This window comes from Microcaecilia unicolor, chromosome 1 (assembly GCF_901765095.1).
Source record: "Microcaecilia unicolor chromosome 1, aMicUni1.1, whole genome shotgun sequence".
Taxonomy (NCBI): Eukaryota; Metazoa; Chordata; class Amphibia; order Gymnophiona; family Siphonopidae; genus Microcaecilia; species Microcaecilia unicolor.
Window position 1 is genome coordinate 424,981,266 of NC_044031.1, and position 23,060 is coordinate 425,004,325.

Genomic DNA, 23,060 nt, shown 5'->3' on the forward strand with positions numbered 1-23,060 from the left:
TATTTGGGTCAGGCTATTAATATGTTGAAGCTGTAGGTACTTCACAGTAGAAACTAAGTCCAAAATGTATTTATCCCTTTGCTCCTGATGGTGCCTAACATATGCTATTATATGGCCTCTCAATACTATCTTTATAGCTTCTCACATAGTAACTGCATCTACTGTATTAAGGGGCCTCCGACCACCATATCATTATCTTTCATAATTTCCTGCCACATTTTCCTGAAGAAAACCTTGAAATCTTTATTTTGACACCATACTGAGTTGAGATGCCACGTGTAATCTCTGACTCTTTGAGACTAAATGAATAGCTACCCCCACAGCCTCATCTGAAAAAAAAAAAAGAACTCTGCAGATGCAAGGAAAGTGGTCCCCCAAAATGAGAACATAATCTAATCAGGCATAACCCCCATGGGAATGAAAATAAAAAGTAACACCAGAGTCCCAAGGGTATAGCGTCTGCCAAGCAATACACCAAGTTTAAGCAGTTCATCATATATTTTACCCTCCCTTCCCGAATGAATAGAAGGAGCTTTCCTCCCAGTTTTACAATCACTAAGCGGGTCCGCTGTGATGTTAAAATCCCCCTAAAATATATTGGTGCCTCTCAAACGGTCCAAGTAGAGCCCCCAGTTTACTGAAAAGCCCATGATCAAAAAACGTTGGGGGCATAAATACTGTATCGCACAATTGATTTCCCACACAATGTCCCTGCCACTATATCACATGATTGTGTACCACCAAAGTTAACCCTTTCTGTGTGAGGATTTTCACTCTTCTTTACCTGCTATCACACGATGCGGCAAACAATTCACCAACCTATGGCTTTTTATTTTATTTTATTTTTTTAAATGTTCTCACTCAGTCAAGTGAGTTTCTTGAAGAAATGCAACATCAGTAAACTTCTGCTTCAAGAAAGTAAAGAATTTTAGTACACTTGAAAGGAGAGTGAACTCCATCCACATTCAAAGTATATGCTGTTAAGTTGCTCCATGCAGAAAAATACGTAATGGTGAAAACTCTATATAATATGGGTTGCGGTGCTCCAGCCCTAGCAACAACAACCCTGTTGTGAAATGTACCACAGTTCTGCCACCCACAGCAGTCACAGTCCCTAGTATATCCAAGATCAAGCCCACATCAACACACATACACACATTTTTCACTAACATTATACCAGCAGATTTGGAAGATGACATTCATTGCTGACCAATTGGAAGAGATCTGTATACATACTACAGCTAAAGAAAGGTGACCCGACAGATTGTAGAAACTATTGATTTGCTTTGATATCACACTTCAGAAAAGTAGTCCTGAAGATCATGCAGTGGAAACCACAACTATCTTTGAAAAAAGAGATTTGGGGAACCGATGATGAGAGTGCGCTACAAGTCTGTTCACTCCGCAGACTTTAGATATCAAGGTGCAAAGTGGTGGAACTCACTGCCAATGGCAATCAAGGGTCAGCCTGATTACTTGGTATTTTGCAAAAGACTGAAAACATTCCTTTTTGAGAGGTTTCTACCCATTGATGGAGTGCTTATTATTTCGTACTTATTTGTATCTTATTTGTTCTACTCTACTCTTGATATTTTGTTTATGGTATTGTAAACCTTGCCTATTGTTCTTATTTATTGTAATCCACATTGAACTCGAGTATAGTCAGGATAATATGGGGTAAAAAGTCAAAATAAATAAACTAAGATGATATTGGGAAAGACAAAGGAATATGAAAAAAGGTATTTGTGTGTTTTATCGACTAGAACAAAGTCTTTGATTGTGTGGACCATATATTTTGGACAACATAGCAAAAATGGGAATACCAGAGGAGATATGATAGAGGTCTATAAAATAATGAGTGGAGTTGAACGGGTAGATGTGAAGCTGTTCATGCTTTCCAAAAATACTAGGACTAGGGGGCATGTGATGAAGCTACAATGTAGTAAATTTAAAATGAATTGGAGAAAAGTTTTCTTCCCTCAACGTGTAATTAAACTCTGGAATTCGTTGCCAGAGAATACGGTAAAGGCGGTTAGCTTAGCGGAGTTTAAAAAAGGTTTGGATGGCTTCCTAAATGAAAAGGCCATAGACTGTTATTAAATGGACGTGGGGAAAATCCACTATTTCTGGGATATATAAAATGTTTTCTACTTTTTTTGGGATCTTGCCAGGTATTTGTGATCTGGATTGACCACTGTTGGAAACAGGATGCTGGACTTGATGGACTTTTGGTCTTTCCCAGTATGGCAATACTTATGTAGAGCACCTTGTTGTTTTCATGTGCAGACTGTATATTGGTCAAGAAGCAATAGTTCAAACAGAACAGGGAGAAATATAATGGTTCAGCATAGGCTTGGACGATCTATATAGAGATTACATGAAGGAGTATGTGGTGCTGGCGGTCAGACCTAATTGGGGATATACAAAGTGATGGCAGTGGTAAGAGTGGAAATAGGATCCTAAATCAGAGGGTAAGTCATAAAGAGACTAAAGCTGGTGTGGAGAATAGTGATAGGGAAGGAGTTGGGGTTGTTAGGGGAATTAAAGGCAGAGACAAAAAAACTGGGGAGGCAATGAATATAGAAGGTGGATATAGCTAGAGATGGGGTCATTACTTTTTAAAAATACGTAAAAAGTAAAAGTAGTGGATTCAAAAGTAGTGAAGTAAAAATAGAAAGACTTAACAAAAAAAAATACTCAAGTAAAAGCAATCAAGTACAGCCTCTTAAACTATCTTTTTTATTACAAAGTAGACGGTATTCTTGAGAAGTTGGATCAGAGGATGATCTAGTGTGTTTCCAAGCAGTGCTCTATTGTGAATATGTACATATCAACTTGTAATCTATCTAGATCTGTGAGGGTGCAATGGAACAGAAACTTAATATATGAAATTGCAAATGTAATACCTTTATAACAGGCTGGCCAAATATCCCCCAGCCTCCACTAAGTACAGTGGGGGAAATAAGTATTTGATCCCTTGCTGATTTTGTAAGTTTGCCCACTGACAAAGACATGAGCAGCCCATAATTGAAGGGTAGGTTATTGGTAACAGTGAGAGATAGCACATCACAAATTAAATCCGGAAAATCATATTGTGGAAAGTATATGAATTTATTTGCATTCTGCAGAGGGAAATAAGTATTTGATCCCCCACCAACCAGTAAGAGATCTGGCCCCTACAGACCAGGTAGATGCTCCAAATCAACTCGTTACCTGCATGACAGACAGCTGTCGGCAATGGTCACCTGTATGAAAGACACCTGTCCACAGACTCAGTGAATCAGTCAGACTCTAACCTCTACAAAATGGCCAAGAGCAAGGAGCTGTCTAAGGATGTCAGGGACAAGATCATACACCTGCACAAGGCTGGAATGGGCTACAAAACCATCAGTAAGACGCTGGGCGAGAAGGAGACAACTGTTGGTGCCATAGTAAGAAAATGGAAGAAGTACAAAATGACTGTCAATCGACAAAGATCTGGGGCTCCACACAAAATCTCACCTCGTGGGGTATCCTTGATCATGAGGAAGGTTAGAAATCAGCCTACAACTACAAGGGGGGAACTTGTCAATGATCTCAAGGCAGCTGGGACCACTGTCACCACGAAAACCATTGGTAACACATTACGACATAACGGATTGCAATCCTGCAGTGCCCGCAAGGTCCCCCTGCTCCGGAAGGCACATGTGACGGCCCGTCTGAAGTTTGCCAGTGAACACCTGGATGATGCCGAGAGTGATTGGGAGAAGGTGCTGTGGTCAGATGAGACAAAAATTGAGCTCTTTGGCATGAACTCAACTCGCCGTGTTTGGAGGAAGAGAAACGCTGCCTATGACCCAAAGAACACCGTCCCCACTGTCAAGCATGGAGGTGGAAATGTTATGTTTTGGGGGTGTTTCTCTGCTAAGGGCACAGGACTACTTCACCGCATCAATGGGAGAATGGATGGGGCCATGTACCGTACAATTCTGAGTGACAACCTCCTTCCCTCCGCCAGGGCCTTAAAAATGGGTCGTGGCTGGGTCTTCCAGCACGACAATGACCCAAAACATACAGCCAAGGCAACAAAGGAGTGGCTCAGGAAGAAGCACATTAGGGTCATGGAGTGGCCTAGCCAGTCACCAGACCTTAATCCCATTGAAAACTTATGGAGGGAGCTGAAGCTGCGAGTTGCCAAGCGACAGCCCAGAACTCTTAATGATTTAGAGATGATCTGCAAAGAGGAGTGGACCAAAATTCCTCCTGACATGTGTGCAAACCTCATCATCAACTACAGAAGACGTCTGACCGCTGTGCTTGCCAACAAGGGTTTTGCCACCAAGTATTAGGTCTTGTTTGCCAGAGGGATTAAATACTTATTTCCCTCTGCAGAATGCAAATAAATTCATATACTTTCCACAATGTGATTTTCCGGATTTAATTTGTGATGTGCTATCTCTCACTGTTACCAATAACCTACCCTTCAATTATGGGCTGCTCATGTCTTTGTCAGTGGGCAAACTTACAAAATCAGCAAGGGATCAAATACTTATTTCCCCCACTGTATGTCTGAGGTTATTGAACAAGTTGGACACGTAATTATTTTAATCTGTCTTATTTGACTTTTTATCAAATGCTGACTTCAAGCCCAACATCTTTCCTCATTTCATTCCAGTACTTTCCCTCTCTTCCTCTATCCCAAACCAGTATCTCCCTTCTGTCACCCTACTCCTGCATGTGCACGATCTCTTCCCTCTTGTGTCCAACATTTCCCCTGTACTTACATAGCATGTAAATTCAAGACAGTGGTGTATGCATGGGCAGATCATGGGTAGGGCTCTTAGTTAAGCGTCTGACTTTATTCTGTAAGTTATGCATGATCCTGCCACAAACACATGCTTGCAGTTACACCAGGTCTGTGGTTGGTGTAACTGCGGGCCAGTAAATGTAAAGTGCACTAATACTGGGTTAAGCTAGTCCTCTATAATGGAATCTGAGCACCCAGGTTCCCTTAAAGAATAGGCTCCTACTGTGCATCCTCAGGCCACCTAAATATAGGCACCTAGTTGTAGAATTGCCTGCAAAATGCTACTCCTCCCCCTTTTTGGGTACCTCTCACTCAGAAGCAGATTACATCTGGTATGGCAGAATCTGATTGATGGTACCATGTCTCTGTATGTGCATAAATATCTAAATTACTACTGAACTTCTCACTAGATCACAGCATTGCAATGGTAGAGACGGTTCAAGACAGGGCAGCGGGCCACTCCCCTTTTTTGCTACTGGAGGGGAACTCTAGTTTCCCACTGGGGTGGGAGTGGGCAGACGGGTTATTTCTCACTGGGACACTTAATGGAGTTAGGTCAGAGGGCTTTCCTGCCTTTTTCCCAAGTCCAGGAATGCTGGTACATTCCACACTGTCATTTTTATGTTTCATATGGTTTGTATGCATTGCCTGTATTCTGTGTTGCCAGTGAAATACTGTTGTGTTTACCTGCGACTTGTTCCTGTTGCCATCCAATACTGCTAATAAATGTAAAAAAAACACATTACATCAATTTATAACTTAATAACAAAAGCATAATAGAATAGAATACAAAAGCACAGTGTACAATTCTAGACACAAGATCCTCTGGAGTACTGTGTACGCTTTTGGAGACATCATCCTCAAAAGGAAATAGACTAGATTAGGCTCCAGGTGATTTGTTCAAGCATGCTATTGAAATAATGCAGTTTTAGAAGTTATGACAGCAGCACCTTATGTTTTGGATTATGTTGGTAGTATTTTATGTTATATTTCTGTTAATTGATAATGTTTTATTTTACATTGGTATGCATATTTTTATGGAATCCGCCTAGTTTGTAGACGAGTTAGAAGTGTTTAAAATGTTTTTGTTTTTTATTAGTTTCTTATATACGATTATTTTCTTTGTTTTGTTCCTCTCATGATGTGGGCTATATTTGATTTTCTTTGAAGTGCTTATTGTAATTACTTGTAAAAACTAAAATAAACCAGATTGGATGGTTGTTCTAATGGGCAGCTACTAAAATTGTCAGTTGCCTTTGTCATAAAGTGTGTAGTTTGGTTTTCTGATTTTCAACTGTTTGTGAGCTGAAGACTAGATTATTATTTTTTTATTTTTGTTACATTTGTACCCCGTGCTTTCCCACTCATGGCAGGCTCAATGCGGCTTACATATTATATACAGGTACTTATTTGTACTTGGGGCAATGGAGGGTTAAGTGACTTGCTCAGAGTCACTAGGAGCTGCCCGTGCCTGAAGTGGGAATCGAACTCAGTTCCCCAGTTCCCCAGGACCAGAGTCCACCACCCTAACCACTAGGCCATTTCTCCTCTCCATTATAAGACGTTCTCTTCAATGCTGAAGCTATTTTGTGTAAAATATCAAATTGTAATATGTGAAAGTAAAGAAAAGCTTCTAAGTTCCTTCGGTGCAGTTGTTTGTTATTGTTTCAGTGTTCAGAATATTTTCTGAGCATAGTTAGTACATTAAAAGGCCCTTCTGCTATAGGGTGTTAAGCATTTAATGTGCAAAAATAGGTTTAGGGGGTTTGCAGTAGTTTTCCTGTTACTGCATGTTACTTGATTTGTATTATTTTTTTTTTTTTTTTTTTGGGGGGGGGGGGGATTTCTCTGTCGGGGAATATGGCATAACCTGAGAGTGGGCTTGAAAGTATTTTGCAGTTAACATGCTGCACTTAACTGCCTAATGCAGAGTTAATGTGGGACCGCTTACTACCACCTAAATAGGAGGTGGTAAATGTTAAATGGTAGAAGGTATTGCACGTTAATCCAAATGATAATGCCACGACCTGCAATAAAAAGAATAGAGGTATTTCCCCTTCTTAATGCAGCATTATTTTTTTGACCTACCACACTATAATGCAGGATGTTAATGTGCAGCAAGCCAAAAACTAACGACCTGTAGTAGAAGGGTTCTTAAATTTGTATACATATGACCGGACCTGAAAATAAGGCACATGGCATTACTAGCCTTGTCTGTGTCATGGCTAATTATTGTTGTGCTGCTACCCCCCCCCCCCCCCCCCCACCCCAGGCTCCTGCTTCTATATGTTCTATTATATTTGCCTTTTGTTCACCACCATGATGGAAACCTGAATGGCAGTATACCAAGTTTTCATAAATAAAAATAAAGTAAATATTAAATGATACATTTTTGTGAATTCAATTGTATCTACCATCCTTTATTAATATCAGATATCTCATAAAAAGTACATTGGCAGTTCTTACCATGCTCACATTTTAGCTATTTAACAGGTTTTCTTAGTACGCTCCAACAGTGGTATTTATTGTATGTGTGTGGCATTGGTTTTCTGTTCTACTATTCATTTCTGAGGGTCTCTTGTTTTTCTGTCTACAATAAAGCACATAATAGCCTGGATTATCTAAATTGTGTATGATAACAGATTGAGAAGAAGTGATTGATGAAGACGTAGGACTCCACACGTGTATTAGTTTCATTATATGACTTATTTCTTGTGAAGCTAATGAAAACTTTAAAGGAAGGTCAAGAATCTGATGAATGGACATCATGAGAAAGACTGTAATAAATGGGAAACTGTTTAAGATAAAAATGTTTTATATATTAAGAAACTAAAGTGGAAACCTATTTTTCCTTAAAACGTTTCTCTATGGGGCCCTTTTACTAAACGGTCGGTGTGCGTCAAGCCTGTTGCCATGCGCCAATCCGGATCTACTGCCAGACTACCGCAGGAACCCAATGGTAGTTCCTACCCTAGCACATGCCATTTCCGTCGCTACAAAAATATTTTCTATGTTTGTAGCGCCGGTGGTTACTCGGCGGTAATCGGGCAGCACCGTGCATTGCCCGGTTACTGCCAAGTTAGTGCGGTAGCCCCTACCGCCACATCAATAGGTGGTGGTAAGTGCTCCCCCCCTCCCCCGAAATGGCCACACGGCAAGCGGTTCACTTACTGCACGACCATTTCTTTTTGAGAACAAAAGACAGCCTTTTACCTACTGCAGTAAAAGAGGGCCTCAGAGCATGTCAAAAACACATGCTGAAGCTAGCATAGGCCTCCTTTTACTGCAGCTTAGTAAAAGGACCTCCTATATGTTTTATTGATAATTTGGTGAGGGGTACTCCATAAGTTTTATATCAAGACCTCTCCACAGTTTACTTAAATTTTTCAGTATTAACACAAGTTTGGATTTACATTTCCTTTGAATTGCTCTTACAGCTGAACTATTTTTTTTTTTTCACTGTTTGCAACAATATGATTCTTCATACTGCAGAATACATTATTACAACAAGACCAACTCTAACAATGCCTTTCCGTATCCTTAACAGTGTTACCAACTGAGCTATTTTTTAAAGCAAATTGTAGCATATATGTGTTAAAACCTTGCAAGTATTTTGACAATAAAATATAGTCATAATTAAACTTAGCACAATAATTATGCAGTTTTATGACTTTTTAAAAATATCTAAAATACTGTAAAGTCATTTTAGTTTTAAATTAGCCCTGGTTTCTGGTACACAATAAGAATTTTACATTTATAATTTCAGTCCTTATGGAGTATGGAATTAATTACAAATATTAACTGCTAAAACAAAATATGCTCTAAGGAGGATTATGATGCCAGAAGCTAAAATCTAAGGACAATATTATCTCTTGGTGTCATTATTGGAAGGCATATGCTAAGCAAAGCAAGTCTAACCAGACATATTTTGTCATATTAAAGTTTGATCAACAGTCATGACACTTCTTGTATCAGGGAAAACTATCTATGTGCTAAATTCAGAAAACAAGCACGTGAAACTGTCGTAATATATCACGCTTAAATATATTATCTTAATACAAGAACAGACGGGAGGGGGAGCCATTTTGGATGTGATCCTTGGTGGCATGCGTCTTATCTAAAATGACACCTAGATCTTTTTCTTGGGTGCTGACTCCCAAGGGTGGACCCTAGCAATAGGTGACAATGATTTGGATTGTTCTTCCCAATGTGCATCATTTTGCATTTGTTCACATTAATTTTCATCTGCCATTTGGATGCCCAGTCTTCCTGCAATTTTTCACAGTCCGCATGTGTTTTAACAATTTTGAATATTTTTGTGTCATCGGCAAATTTAATCACCTCAATTGTCAGTCCGTTTTCCAGATCTTTTATAAATATGTTAAAAAGCACTGGTCCCAGTACAGATCATTGTGGCAGTCTACTATTCACCCTCCTCCATTGAGAAAAATGGCCATTTATCTCTACCCTCTGTTTTCTGTCTAATAACCAATTCCTAATCCATACCAGAACATTGCCTCCTATCCCATGACTCTTTAATTTTCTCAGGACTAGATTAGAGAATTGCACAAGGACAGAAATTTCACCCGTTCTCATTAAGATCCATTCCATCTCTACCCATAACCACAATCAGTCTCCATCCATACCCATAGCTGCAGATGTCAACACTATTATTTACTCGCTCACAGCTCTTCATTTCCTCCCAACCTCAACAGCTTCACTTGGCTTTTTGGGTGTTGTTCACTGTTCAATAAATGAGTGTTCCAAACCTCAGTCTGGCATTCTGGCTACCTCTTTGTGCATTCCAAGCCTCGTTGTGGTGTTGCCAGAGATTTTGACTACACTGCTGCAGAAATCCTGTGGCGACTTCTTCCATCCTCATGGGAATCCTGCACTTCTTCTATCCCTACGTGAATCCTATGGTTCCCATTCTCACATAGCTCTCTTTGAGTGGTTCAGGCCCAAAGGCAATGGTAAGCATACCTTGCCAGGAAATGCCCAGCTTTATGAAGCTGGTGTCAAAGGCTTGATGAATGTAATAAGAAGCCGAACCCATAGGAGCCATTATTTTAAAACAATTGGTGGTGCTAAACCCTACATAGAGTACTCATACCTGGACTTAGTGAAGAAGTTTGCTCAATATTGGGGGTGGTGAAGCACCACTGCACCCACTGTTAGAAGATTTGTTTATACTTTATTAGGCAGTATATGTATATCCCTTTAATGCTATGCCTTTTATAAGTGACAGGTGCTCACAGTGAACACAACTTGGGAATTAAAGTATGGATTATATTTAGCTGAAGTTTGTAGTTACACAGATAAATTAACTAATATAATTAAGATCTGATTAAAGAAATATGTGGAAACTTACAATCTCTGTATCTCCGTAAAATGTTTGCTTAATGTTTCCACACAGTGGTAGTCAATACCACATATTTACTCTGGCTTACTCCTTTTTTGGATGAATGGACTTAGACTTTGCTAGCTGCTGTCAGGCCAGTATTGTTCCAAAAAAGAGTCTGATTTAAAAACAGAATTTCACTGTAGCAACATTTCTGATGTTAGCTCAGTTTGAATACAAACGTTCTCACCTCTGCTCAGGGAGAGCTCCTTGCTCCTCCCTTTGGTGATACATATTTCTCTATGGCACATCTTTCCAGTGGTTCTGCTGGGCTGGTGACCACCTTTTTTCACATGCTCTAACACACTCCCTTTCTGCACTCTCTCTCCACACTCTCTCACACTCCCTCACTCTGCCTCTGCAGCTAATCAGCTCTCGGACAGTCCCTCTGCTCCTTCCCGCCTTCAGCTCTCCGATCGACAGCCCTCCTCTCCGTTCCTCCCCCCCTTGCATGTGTTTAACCCTTTTACTTTCAGGCTCAGCGACGGCAGTGAAGAGGACAACACAGCGGGCTCGCTTCCAGCTTCTCCCTCCCCTCACACAGTGTTCCGCCTTCTGCGATGACGCATTTCCTGTTTCCGCGAGGGCGGAACACTGTGTGAGGGAAGGGAGAAGCTATGTTGTCCTCTTCACTGCGCCTGAAAGTAAAAAGGTTAAATGCGCGCGGGGGGAAGGAACGGAGAGGATGGCTGTCAGGGAGCTGAGGGAGGGCAGGGAAAATCACTGGACATGGATGGGAGGGCAGGGGGAGAGAAGAGATGGCTGGAATTGGAGAGGAGGGCAGGGGGAGAAGAGATCACTGGACAGGAGCGGAGGAGAGGGCAGGGGGGGAGAAGGGATCGCTGGACAGGAGGGGGAGGGCAGGGGAGAGGGGAATTGCTGGACATGGATGGATGGAGGGGTCAGGGGAGAGAGCAAATTTTCTGGATATGGGTGGATGGAGGAGAGGGCAGGGGAGAATGGAGAGTTGCTGGACATGGTTGGATGGATGGAGGGGAGGGAAGCCAGGAAGGAGATGCACATGGATGGAGGGGAGGGAAGAGAGGAGGAATGCTGGACATGAATTGAGTCTGCGTACTCTTTATTTAAAAAAAAATACTATAAATAAAAATCACAAAAAAAGAAAGATTAAAACAAAAAATACATAGATAAAACAATCCGTCTCACATACCCCTGGAGCATGTTACTCATTATACACCCTTCCCAATTATTACTTATCATGACAGAACATTTCTCCTAACGGTTCCCTTAAAAACATAATCGCCATTACATGATAACCTTGCTAGCGCCTGTTTCATTTGTGTGAGAAACGGGCCTTTTTTTACTAGTATGTTATAAATGCATGAGCCAATGGTGCCAAATCTTTCCTGTTTAGCAAAGCTGCCCCTTATTAAGTGCAAATTTGTAGATCAGGCCGAAACTACAGATGAAATTTGTTCTTTAAACGCTAACTTATTATGCCTAAATCATCTCACTTTACCCCTGTTCAGGTGCTGTGCCATTGTTCGTACTGCTTTATCCCTCTCCCAGTGCTGTATAGTTGCCCAAGTGTAACAACAAGTGGAGGATTGGCCTAGTGCTTAGAGCACTGGTCTTGAAATCCAGAGGTGGCCAGTTCAAATCCCACTGCTGCTCCTTGTGATCTTGGACAATTCACTTAACCCTCTGTTGCCTCAGGTACAAACTTAGATTGTGAGCCCTCCTGGGAAAGAGTAATATACAGTGTACCTGAATGTACTTCACCTTGAGCTACTACTGAAAAAGGTGTGAGCAAAATCTAAATAAATAAACAATCCAGTAAACATCAACCAGTTCTTAGTGCCACTTTACTCCTCTTTTGGTGATTCTTTGTTCTTCTCATACTTGATTCTATTCCTTATGCTACTTTGCCCCTTTGATGGTGACTTGGAGTGTTCATGCCACTATTAGTTCCGGTTCCCTTTACTCCTCTCTTGATTCTGTGGCGTTATTGTGCCAATCTTCATGTCTCACAGTTCTGTTTCAGTGGGAGATGCCTGCCAGCAAGTTTTATTTATTGCATTTGTATTCCACATTATCCCACCTATTTTTAGGCTCAATGTGGAAAACCTCATTGTTTGCTTCTTTGGCTTTGGTGGAACGAGTGATCCTGTATCTGAAGACAAACCAATTGAGTGACTGCTATGCCATCCCTGGTTCTTTCTGATCTGCTCTTTGTCTGTTTGAATGGAGCCTTTATATGATCCTTGTATATCATTCTTATGGTAGCTCTATACATTGGACTTACAAAGTTTCTTTCTTAGGATAAAGTTGAACCCTGCTGCAGCAAGTTACCGGTTTCTTGAAATTTGATGTGATAAACAGCTCTTCTAGGGGTCATAACTGTTAAGGGAAAGTGATTCACTTCTTTTGTTTCTGGCAGTGCTCCTCATTCTAGCTACTTGTGAGCTCTCACCTCTCCACTCATGCTTGAGTTTTCTCCTCATTATGTATGTACTACATAGCTAGTCTAAACATAGAAACATGACGGCAGATAAAGGCCATATGACCCATCCAGTCTGCCCATCCTCTATAACCCTTAATTCTTCCTGTTCCTAAGCGATCCCACATGCTTATCCCATGCCTTTTTTAATTCTGGAACAGTCCTCAACTCCAACACCTCCGGGAGGCCATTCCACACCTCCACCACCCTTTCTGTGAAATAATACTTCCTTAGGTTACTCCTAAGCCTATTCCCTCTTAACTTTGTCATATGCCCCCTCATTCCAGAGCTCTCCTTCATTTGAAAAAGACTCTCTTCCTGTACATAAATGCCATTGAGATATTTAAACGTTTCTATCATGTCTCCTCCCTCCCTCCTCTCTTCCAGCATGTACATGTTGAAGTTCGTAAGCCTGTCCCTATAATTTTTGCATTCAAGACCGCTTACTAATTTCATAGCCGTCCTCTGGACCAACTCCATCCTGTTTATATCTTTCCGTAGGTGCGGTCTCCAGAACTGCACGCAGTACTCCAAATGGGGCCTCACCAGAGACTTATACAATGGCACATCACCTCCTTTTTCCTGCTGGTCATGCCTCTCTTTATGCACCCAAGCATCCTTCTGGCTTTGACCGTCGCTTTTTCTACTTGTTTGGAAGCTTTAAGATCATCAGACACAATCACCCCAAGTCCCGCTCTTCCTTTGTACACTGAAGCACTTCACCCCCTACACTGTACCGTTCCCTCGGATTTTTGCGACCCAAGTGCATGACCCTGCATTTTTTGGGATTAAACCTTAGTTGCCAAATATCGGTCCTTTTGTAGGGTTTTGTGGTAGATCTTAAGAAGAGTTTACTCTTGCAGTTGCTTGGTTTGTAGTACAGTTGTTTTAAGTGTTTTGAGCACATTTAAATGAGACAGTGTGATAACTTCCATATGGGCAAATGTTTAGGGCTCTTAGCTTGAACTGAAATCAGCGCTGGGACATATTGCATGGCAGTACAACGAGGTTCTGTGTGGGAGGGAAGGCAGCCATTGCTACAGGGGTGATGTTTCCCATGGTATGAGCTGTGCTGATGATTTGATTCTTGGAGGACAGACATCTCCCCCCCCCCCCGACTTTTGAGGGACTATGAATCAGCTTTTTGATAGGTTGCTTTAAACATGTGAACTGACATTGTATTTAACTTAGTTTTGCTTTTAATTGAATATACCTCTGAGTGAGTGTTCTTGAATTCTTACTGCACACTCAAAAATAGAGAACGGTGCATATAAAGAAACTCATTGGTGTTGCTTGTAAAACTTTAGATATGTGCTTTTTTGTAGTATGTGTTTAGTGATGACATCTATAGTTTATTAAATAACCTTCCTTTCTATTGCAGGATCTGTTTTCAATCAATGCTTATGTTTATGCTCAAAAACCTCAACTAGATATTCACAGTTTTGAAGGCACTTTTACACGGGTAAGTACATTACTTTTAGCTTTTGAACTTGTACAATATGCTTGTGGGAAAATATTTAACAGCTGCATTAGCATGAAATAAATGATTTAGTTTAAGTAGAAAACTAATATTTTTAGTCTGTTTATATAAAAGGTTTGTTTTCTTTCTGATTTGCATTTGTGGCAGTATTTAAGTTACAGATGGAATAACTCAAAGCACTCTTTGAAAATTCAAATAGTTTCAGGATAATTTAAATGAAATGAAATGCCCTTCACTCATTTCTGGCACTTTGTCAGCTTGTATCGTATGTACAGCTGGAGCAATAAAGCTGTGTTCCTACCCAAAAGAGTTTTCAGAAGTTGCAGACTGAGGACCAGGACTATATCTCCTTTATATGAATCTTAGCCAGCATGCCTAGCTGCAGGAAAGGAAATATACAAGCTGCAATCTATCTCTAAGCCCAGACACTGGGAACTGCATATCTGATTTGATATACCACTTACTACATAGGATTTTAAGTGGCTTATAATAAAAAAAGAAATCAACAACATTTATTAACATGATATATGTGAAGAAAGTGTGTTTTAAGTCTGTAAAATATATTAGATATTTTCCTGTTTTAATTATGTCTTGAAGTGTATTTCTTCTGTTTGGCCAGCAGGAGGTGTTTCTGTGCTGTAAAGCTGTTATAGGGAACTAAATGTTCTTTCTTTAACACAAGTAGGAAGCAAGCAACACAGTATTTTTAAAACTTGTTGACTGGGCTCTGATTGGCCTGGAGTTTGAAAACTTACCCAGTAATCCTGACTGTTGCTTCAGTCTTAAAGGGAACTGAATGTTCTTTTTCTTTAATACAAGCAGGAAGCAAGCAGTAATATATTTTTAAAACTTGTTGATTGGGCTCTGATTGGCCTGCAGTTTGAAAAAATTACCCAGTAGTACTGCCTGTTACTTCGGTCTTAGCCCGGGAGAAAAGAGAGACAGATCTCTTTTCTGAGGCCTGGTGAATTATATGTCCTGATCTTCCCAGGTACTGTTTAGACGGTATACAATGTTTCAGTTACCTGTTATTGTTTGCCATTTGCACAATTTTGTTTCACTGTACAATATTTTTAAGAGGATAAATATAATTGTTTATTTACCCTGGTGGTTTGAGTGTTGGGTCTGTGAGTTCTTTCTGGGAACTGTGGGACTACTGGGATTGTGGCCCCAGTAACCTAGAAATCACTGGGGATAATTTGATAGTGGGAGATTCACCCAGAGGCAGTTAGACCCAGTTGGTGGGAGGAGGGTGCTAATGTAGAGCAGAAGTGGCAGGTGTAGGCTGACCTGAGCTGTGCTCAGGATAGACCCTTAAGTGTCAGCGGGGTAACCCCAGACAGGCGACTAGGTGTTTCATGACAATATATAAAATCTATAAATTCAATTTTATCAATCAAGTAAACTCTAAATAAAAAACTAATTTTAAAAAGTCTAGAAATCACCAATAGTATTTTCAAAAAACCAAGTTTTCTGAACCTTGCAAAAACCAAAATAGCTGGTTAACCCACTGACAGTAATATTTAAGTCCATAAAAATGATCCCACATAACTAGGCAGTGGTACACAATTGCTTTACTGCCTAGAATGTCTTCCGTTTGCTGACATCATTAGAACAAATGACTAGCTTCTAGAGCCTGTTGACTAATAGCAGCTGCCCTTCTTGGAGGAGAATCGGAAAGTAAATGCACAGATGCTCTGCTTACTGTTGGGAATTTCCTCCCTGAGGCAGTTGGGTGAAGACTGGATCCACTGGAGGAAAAGGAGTTTCACCGGAGGAATCTGCAGGAGAGGATTATCAGGACTCTGTCCTGTGAGGGAGTAGGGCTGTTTCTCTTTAAGATAATGCAAGGTTGATGGAGTAAGTCATGCATTATAGCTGTGCACCAAAGCTCAGTGCACAGTTTCCTCATACATGCATAAAGCAAAATGTCTAAACTAATGCAGTAAACAAATCAAATGCAAATAATTTGTATTATGTGTGAAAACACAGCAGAGTAATCCAATCGCCATGGAAAAACATACATTAGCAGCAAAATCAATATTTTGTGGTGAGATTACACTGGGACCTGAAGGAGTGTGCATATTAGATAGGCATATCTGATATGTATGTTTAGTGCAGTAAAGATGCCATGTAAATTTATGCAGTTGAACACATCATTCATCATTTCACAACTGTGACATCTCCACCAAACTTTGTATTCTTCAATGCTATTGCTTCAGTTCCTTATCCTTGTGCCAGTTTTTTTTTTTGTTTTTTTTTTTTTTTTAGTGACTCATTGCACCTCCATGCCTCTTTCTTCAGTCCTGCATGGCCACCAGTCTGAGGTGAGGTCTCTGATGCCAGTGCTGCTTGCAGTTTCGGCGTCAACTGCCATCCATGTTGGCGCACCCTCGATTTTGGTGGAGGAATCTTCTCCGGAGGCTGGAACTGACACCTTGACGCACCCTGTTGGGGTCATGATACCTCTTTGTTGAGATGGGCTTGGTCTCAGCCCTTCCACAAGCAGTTCTTGGCTGACACTGTCTAGGAGCGCTCATGGGACTCAGAAGAATATCCATGGTACTTCTCGGAGGAGGAGTCCTGTAACATCCCATCTGAACCCTTCCTTCCAGAGGAAAGGAAGAAGTCTCAACCTGAGAGCTTTTCCTTCCCATCGTTTGTGAAGGAGATGGCAGCTGCCATCCCAATTCCTTTGGAAGTGGAAGATGAGCCCAGGGCTAAGATGTTCGAGGTCCTGGACTATGACTGTTCTCCTGGAGAGGCTATGATGGTCCCACTTCATGAGATCTTACGTCCCGTTCAAGTGAAGAACTGGGAGTTCCTTCTATTGGTTCCTCTCCCTTCCCAAGAAGATTAATACCATGCACCAGATTCTGTCTTCCCCTGGGTTTGATAGGCCCCAGTTTCCTCATCATTCCATAGTGGGAATCTGTACTCAAAAGTGCCAGGAGTTCTAGGGGATATGCTTCGGTGCCCCCCTGGTAGGGATGCTAGAATCCTGGATTCTTCTTTTGTGCTGAAAATGTATTGGGCCTCCATTCTCATCTCCTGTGTACAATCATACCAGCTATACTCAAGCCTGTACTTGTGGTCCTTGGTGTGCAGTATGTCTGATTTGGCAGAGACTCTCCCACCAGAGCAGGCTGAATCTGTTCGCCAACTAGTCAAGCAGCAGAAAGCATATAGTAAGTTCTTGGCCAGGTTCACCTATGACACTTTCGATGTTGCCTCTAGGGGTGACCTCTAGGATCTATGCCCAGAGTATAGCAATGTGCAGACTCTCATGGCTGTATGTATCTGACTTGGACCCAGCAGTCTAGCAGAGGATAGGAGATGCCATGTACCGGGGGGGATAATCTTTTTGGAGAGAAAAAGTGGAGGAGGTCATTGACATCATCAAGAAACATACTGATACCATTTATTGTCTCTCCCGCTGGAAGCCTTCTCCTCTAGGAGTTTTTTTGGCAAGTCGAAGAGAGGGCTACTTATTACTCGCAGAGGCATAGGTACACCCTTTCTCACCAGCCTCAGCAGGGTCAGCCGCAGCATGTTAGTTCTCATCAACAGCGTTCGCCTAAGGCCCAGGCAGCTCCCCAATCAAAGCAAAGGGTGAGCTTTTGACTGGCTCTAGCAGGGTATAGCCACGGTAAAAGTTACCATTCTAAACGACTTGCCATTCGGGGGGAGGCTGAAGTTTTACTGAGAAAGTTTTCCTTGTAACCTGTGACTGGTGGGTTCTTCGAATAGTCGGTTTCAGTTATGCCTTGTATTGGCTACAGAGACCACCAAATTGCCCACTTAGAGCACATCGCTTCAGCTCTCAGCATAAGCAGGCACTTGCAGAGGAGCTCTCTGCCCTTCTCAAGGTCCATGCATTTGAACCCGTTCCACCAGTGGAAGAGAAGGGATTCTATTCCAAGTACTTCCTTGTGCAAAAGAAAACGGGGGATGTATCCCATCTTAGACCTGAGGGGCCTGAGCAAATTCCTGGTCAAAGAGAAGTTCAGAATGGTTTCCCTGGGCACCCTACTTCCCATACTTCAGGGAAATAATTGGCTATGCTCTATGGACTTAAAAGGATGCTTAAACTCGTATCCCAATATCTCCAGCTCACAGGAAGTATCTTCAATTTCAGCAGGGGACACGTCACTTGCGGTATTGTGTGTTGCCTTTTGGCCTCATGTGGGCTCCCAAGGGTTTTCACCAAGTGTCTTGCAGTAGTCGCAGCATCACTACGCAGACTGGGAGTCTATGTGTACCTCTGTCTTATTGACTGGCTGGTGAAGATCGCATCACAGGGTGGTGCACTGGAGTCTATGCGGAGTACTATTCGGTAGATCTACTGGGGTTCATTTTAAACTACCCCAAGTCCCATCTGTTACCTGTCCAGTGATTGGAGTTCATTGGAGCCCTGCTATAGACACTCAGCCGGCTCGGGCTTTTCTCCCTGTGTCACAGGCAGACGCACTTGTCGCCCTTGCCACTTGAGTCCAAGCAGCTTGGCAGGTCACAACCTGGCAGATGTTGAGGTTGTTGGGCCACATGGCTTCTATTGTTCATGTGACACCCATAGCACGTTTTCATAACTGCCCAGTGAAACCAAGCTTCCCAGTGGTGTCAGACCATGGGGAACCTAGAGGATGTCATCCAAGTTCCACCAGAGCTGGTTCAGTCCGTGGTTTGGTGGACAATTCGATTTGAGTCAGGGATTCCCATTCCAACTTTCACAGCCCATGAAGGTGCTGATGACTGATGCATCCCATTTAGGGTGGCAAGCTCATTTAGACAGGCTTCACACTCAAGGTGCGTGGTCAGCCCAGGAAACAGATCCCCCTCTATGCGCATCACATATTACTATACATTTACAAAGAAACTTTATAAATACTTGCATTCCAAGAGTGCGAGCCTCTTGGGCTGCACAAAGGAACTTCTTTGTTCTATCTTGTGTTGCTTTACATAAATCATGAAACGCCCACAATTTCTGTCCATGAAATAAAGAAGAATGATTGTGACAGTAAAGAGAAAAAAAAATCAGTTCTTTATCTTGCTCGAATACAAAGGCTACTAAGAAGGTGTCCCTATTAGTTTTTCCCTCCATTGATCTTTCTAGGATGGCAGACACATCCAGGCTGTTGTTGGAAATATCTGTTCTAACATTGCTACCTTGCCTAGATTTTAAAAGCAAAAAATAGCATGTAGGAATAGGAGGATGAAGATCAGATAGAATCTTAACAATATCTGCAAAATATTTCTTCAAAGTGTCCCGAGCTAGTTCAAAAGGATCTTAGGGAAGTTAACAAACCTCAAATTCAAGAAACTTAATTTATTTTCAATCACCTCTAATGTCCAATGTACAATCAGCTTATCTTGTACCAAAGTATGGATCACGGTACTTTGTTTTTCCAAGGTTTGTTCTGTCTTTACCAGCCTCCCTATAATAGAATTCAATCTCTCCTCCTGTTGTTCCTTATCAACTCCGGCTTTTGAGATATTCCAGCAAGCTCTTCAGAATCCTTACATACACTTCCACCTCTACTTGGAGTTTTCACCTATGTTTCAAAGATTGAGGAGAACCTGCACGATGATGTGGGGGGGGGGGGGGGAGGGGGGGAGGGAAGTTTGGTTTCTCACGGCTTCCAGAACTTCTCTAGCTGGAGAGATCTTTTCCCCTCGTATGGGCTCTGTATTTTATTGAAATATAAGACTTATAAGTGTATTTCTCCATTTGAACCCTTTGGTTAAATTAAATAAATGTCAGTATGGTACTCTTAGTTCTGTTGTAGTCTTCCTCTGGTTTTTATTGCTGTGCTCTTATGGCTAAGTTTAACAAGAATTGAATATCTTCTGTTTTCTGATGATGTACAGCTGGGGTAAATGTGGAAAAATAGGTTCTAGATAAGAACACTATATTTCACCCACAATCTTTACAGTGATTTCATGGCAAGTGGAGTCTAATAACCATAGAGACTGTCAAACAGGAAAACACGGAAAAAGCCTTTTTTGTCAGAATTCCTGTTAATATCCGAATTGAGCGCTATTCGCTCTGACAATATATGTAAGTGTATATATGGCTTAGATTCAGAAAATCCCTTGAGTTTTGATAGTGTACTAATATAACATTGTAAATTTTACTTTCGTTTGATATGAAAAGGATTGTTGGCTATTTATCTAGTTCTTTTGCATGCGTGTTGGAGATGGGAGAAGGATTAGAACACATATTTTATTTACTACATTTATCCAAGGCGGATCACAGTATCCACATAGTCTTGAACACATAACAATTGACAAGTATATTAGTATCTTCCATGTACATAGACTTGATTGTATCTGATGAGTGTTATTAAACTGAATTGAAGTTTTTGAGATAAGTAGTTTTTTAATGGAAATAGCACAATAACTATTAATAATATTGGTTTAGTGTTACATAACACAATGAAGTTTGTAATATAAGTAATGTAGAACAACAATTATTAGAATTGCTGTGTAATTTTACTTTGCTTAAAATGTAAAAGATTGTTGGAGGAGTGACCATTATAACATCAGGTTTAGAAAGCAAATATTTGCTTTGCATTAGCTAATGGAGGAAAGATAATTGTATTCCCTTGTTTTCCTTTGTGTCCATTCTTTTTTCTTTTTTTTTTTTTTTATGAAGGATTGATTTTTAAGTGTTCAGTATTCTGAATTATGTAGCAAGATTGGCTGTTAGAATTAATATGGGACAGAAATACTTAGCAGCTTAAGTGATCCTTTACAAAACTAATAATGTGGTGTTCAATGTTTTATAGTATAAAAAAGCTACCCTATGTTTTATCACTGGATAGGTACATTAGGAGTCTCACATCACAAGGTGTGGTCAGCAAACAGTGCAGTTTTAATACAGATTTTTGGATGGATGAACACTTTTTCGTGTGTAGAAATTGTACACTTTGATGTACTCAATGATATATGCCTTTGTTTTTATTCTTTCAAATTTTAATCATCGGTTACCTCTGATGCAGAAGTGAGCCGAAATATGGTCATTGGGTTTTTTGCACATACTTTATAATGAATAAATGGACACTTGTAAGAACATAAGAATAGCCATACTGGATCACACTAATGGTGTATCTAGCCTAGTATCCTGTTTCCAACAATGGCCCCTCCAGGTCACTACAGAAACCCAATGAGTAGCAACATTCCATGCTACCATCCTAGGACAAGCAGTGGCTTCCCCCATGTCCATCTCAATAACAGACTATGGACTTTTTCTCCAGGAACTTGTCCAAACCTTTTTAAAACCCAGATATACTAACCGCTGTTACCACATCCTCTGACAGCGAATTCCTGAGCTTAACAATTTTTTGAGTGAAAAAAAAATATTCTCCTATTTGTTTTAAAAGTATTTTCATGTAATTTCATTGAGTATCCCCTAGTCTTTGTAGTTTTTGAAAGACTGAAAAGAGAATCGACTCTTTTACCTGTTTTATACCACTCAAACTTTTATAGACCTCATTCATATCCCCCCTCAGCTGTCTCTTTTCCAAGCTGAAGAGCCCTAACCTCCTTACCTTTCCTCATATGGGAGGAGTCCCATCCCCTTTATCATTTTGATTGCTCTTCCTTGAACTCTTTCTAATTCTGCTATACCTTTTTTGAGATATGGTGACTAGAATTGAATGCAATACTCGAGGTGAGGTCGCACCATGGAGCAATACAGGGCATTATAATATTCTTGGTCTTATTTTTCATCGCTTTCCTAATAATTCCTAGCATCCTGTTTGCTTTTTTGGCCACCGCCACACACTGGGCAGAATATTTCAGCATATTGCCTACAACACCTTGATCATTTTATTGAGTGCTGACTCCTAAGGTAGACCCTAGCATCAGTAACTATTCTTTCCCATGGTCATAACTCTGCATTTATCTACATTAAGTTTCATCTGCCATTTGGATGAAGTGTCTTCCAGTTTCCTAAGACCTTCCTGCAATTTTTCACAATCTGCAACTTTGAATAGTTTCATGTCATCTGCAAATTTAATCACCGCACTCATGATTCCGTTTTCCAGATAATTTATAAATATGGTAAATAGCACTGGTCCCAGTACAGATCCCTGCGGCGTTCCACTATTCACCCTCCTCCACTGAGAAAAATTACCATTTAATCCTACCCTCTCTTTTCTGTTCAGTAACCAATTCCTAACCCACACCAGAACATTGCCTCCTCTCCCATGACTCTTTAATTTTCTCATGAGGAACTTTGTCAAAAGCTTTCTGAAAATCAGGCTTACTGTTCTATAATTTCTTAGATCATTCCTGGAACCCTTTTTAAAAATTGGCGTTACGTTGACCACCCTCCAATCTTCAGATACCATGGATGATTTTAATGACAGGTTGCATATTACTAACAGTAGATCAGCAATTATGTATGCCATCTGGTCCAGGTGATTTACTACTCTTTAATTTGTCGATTTTGCTCAGTATGCTTTCCAGATTCACTGAGATTTTTCAGTTCCTCCACATCGTCACCCTTGAAAACCATTCGGTATAGGTACTTTTTTGGAATCTTGCCAGGTATTTGTGACCTGGATTGGCCACTGGTGGAAACAGGATGCTGGGCTTGATGGACCTTTGGTCTTTCCCAGTATGGCAATACTTATGTACTTATGTTATGTAGGTAGATCTCTTACATCTTCTTCCATAAAGACTGAAGCAAAGAATTCATTCAGTTTCTCTGCTATGGCCTTGTCCTCTCTGAGGGCCGTTTTATGGTCTAATGGTCCTATGGATTCCCTTGCAGGCTTTCTGCTTTGATATACCTGAAAAAGTTGTTACTGTGAGTTTTAGCCTCTGCGGCAAGTTTCTGTTCATAATCTCTTTTATCCTTCTGTATCAGTGCTTTCTATTTGACTTGCCAGTGCTTATGTTGCTTCTTATTTTCATTTGGGTCCTT

At 40.8% G+C, this 23,060-nt stretch overlaps 1 protein-coding gene across 1 annotated transcript in view; it reads left to right on the forward strand.

The window, feature by feature from the left end:
* Positions 1-23,060, forward strand: part of ATP9B (ATPase phospholipid transporting 9B (putative)) — a 706,895-nt gene that overhangs the window by 236,745 nt on the left and 447,090 nt on the right. The window contains 1 exon segment of the mRNA XM_030211876.1: positions 14,030-14,110. Coding sequence (XP_030067736.1) covers positions 14,030-14,110 — 81 coding nt within the window.